Raw genomic sequence first — 993 nt, forward strand, 5'->3', positions numbered from 1 at the left:
TGCAGACTGTGGGGCACACACCCACCGCACCCGGTCCCTGAGGAGGGAGGCGGGGAAGGAGCCCGGGTCCCGAGCCTGGAGCCCAGGCGGGAGGTGCTTCCCACGGTCTTTGCCGGCAGATTCTGCTGTCTAGCTGCTCCCTGTGCCGTGCCTGTGACTCGCTGGTGTACGACGAGGAGATCATGGCCGGCTGGGCACCCGACGACTCCAACCTCAACACCACCTGCCCCTTCTGCTCCTGCCCCTTCGTGCCGCTGCTCAGCGTCCAGACCTTTGATTCCCGACCCAGGTGCCCGAAGCAGGGCAGGCGCTGCGGGTGGGACAGGGAGGTGGAGCTCCGAGGGCTGACCCCTCCTGCTGTCTTCCCACAGTGCCCCCGGCCCCAAGCCGACCCCTGCCGGTGCCAGTGGCAGCAAAGATGCCCCTGTCCCTGGGGGCCCAGGCCCTGTGCTCAGTGACCGCAGGCTCTGCCTGGCCCTGGATGAGCCCCAGCTCTGCAACGGGCACATGGGGGTAAGGGCTGGGCCACAGGGCCCTGGGGAATGGCATGAGTGTGTGCTGCCCCCAGGGGCCCCCCCTGTGGTGCTGGGGAGAGATGGGCATCGAGGGCCAGGCACATCCCAGAAACCGCTGGACACGTGGCTCGGTGGGAAGCATGGCCCTGAGGATGGGGCGTGGCACGGGCCCTTCACTGCCCTCCCCATTTGTGCCCGACAGGGGGCCTCGCGGCGGGCGGAGGGGGGGGCGTGGGCGTACCTGAGCCCGCTGGTGCTGCGCAAGGAGCTGGAGTCGCTGGTGGAGAACGAGGGCAGCGAGGTGCTGGCCCTGCCGGAGCTGCCCACCGCCCACCCCATCATCTTCTGGAACCTCCTGTGGTACTTCCAGCGGCTGCGCCTGCCCAGCATCCTGCCATGCCTGGTGCTGGCCTCCTGCGACGGGGCCCCGCCGCCCCAGGTCAGTGCCCGCACGGGGTCCCCCGCCGCCCCCGGTCAG

General features: G+C 70.3%; 1 protein-coding gene across 1 annotated transcript in view; it reads left to right on the forward strand.

Moving 5' to 3' along the window:
* Window positions 1–993, forward strand: part of DENND4B (DENN domain containing 4B) — a 13689-nt gene that overhangs the window by 10688 nt on the left and 2008 nt on the right. The window contains exons 21-23 of the mRNA XM_039849820.1: window positions 43–289; window positions 372–513; window positions 718–954. Of these exons, the coding sequence (XP_039705754.1) occupies window positions 43–289; window positions 372–513; window positions 718–954 (626 nt within the window). The remainder of the gene's footprint in view (window positions 1–42; window positions 290–371; window positions 514–717; window positions 955–993) is intronic.

This window comes from Pteropus medius, unplaced genomic scaffold (genome assembly GCF_902729225.1).
Source record: "Pteropus medius unplaced genomic scaffold, Ma_sr-lr_union100, whole genome shotgun sequence".
Lineage (NCBI taxonomy): Eukaryota > Metazoa > Chordata > Mammalia > Chiroptera > Pteropodidae > Pteropus > Pteropus medius.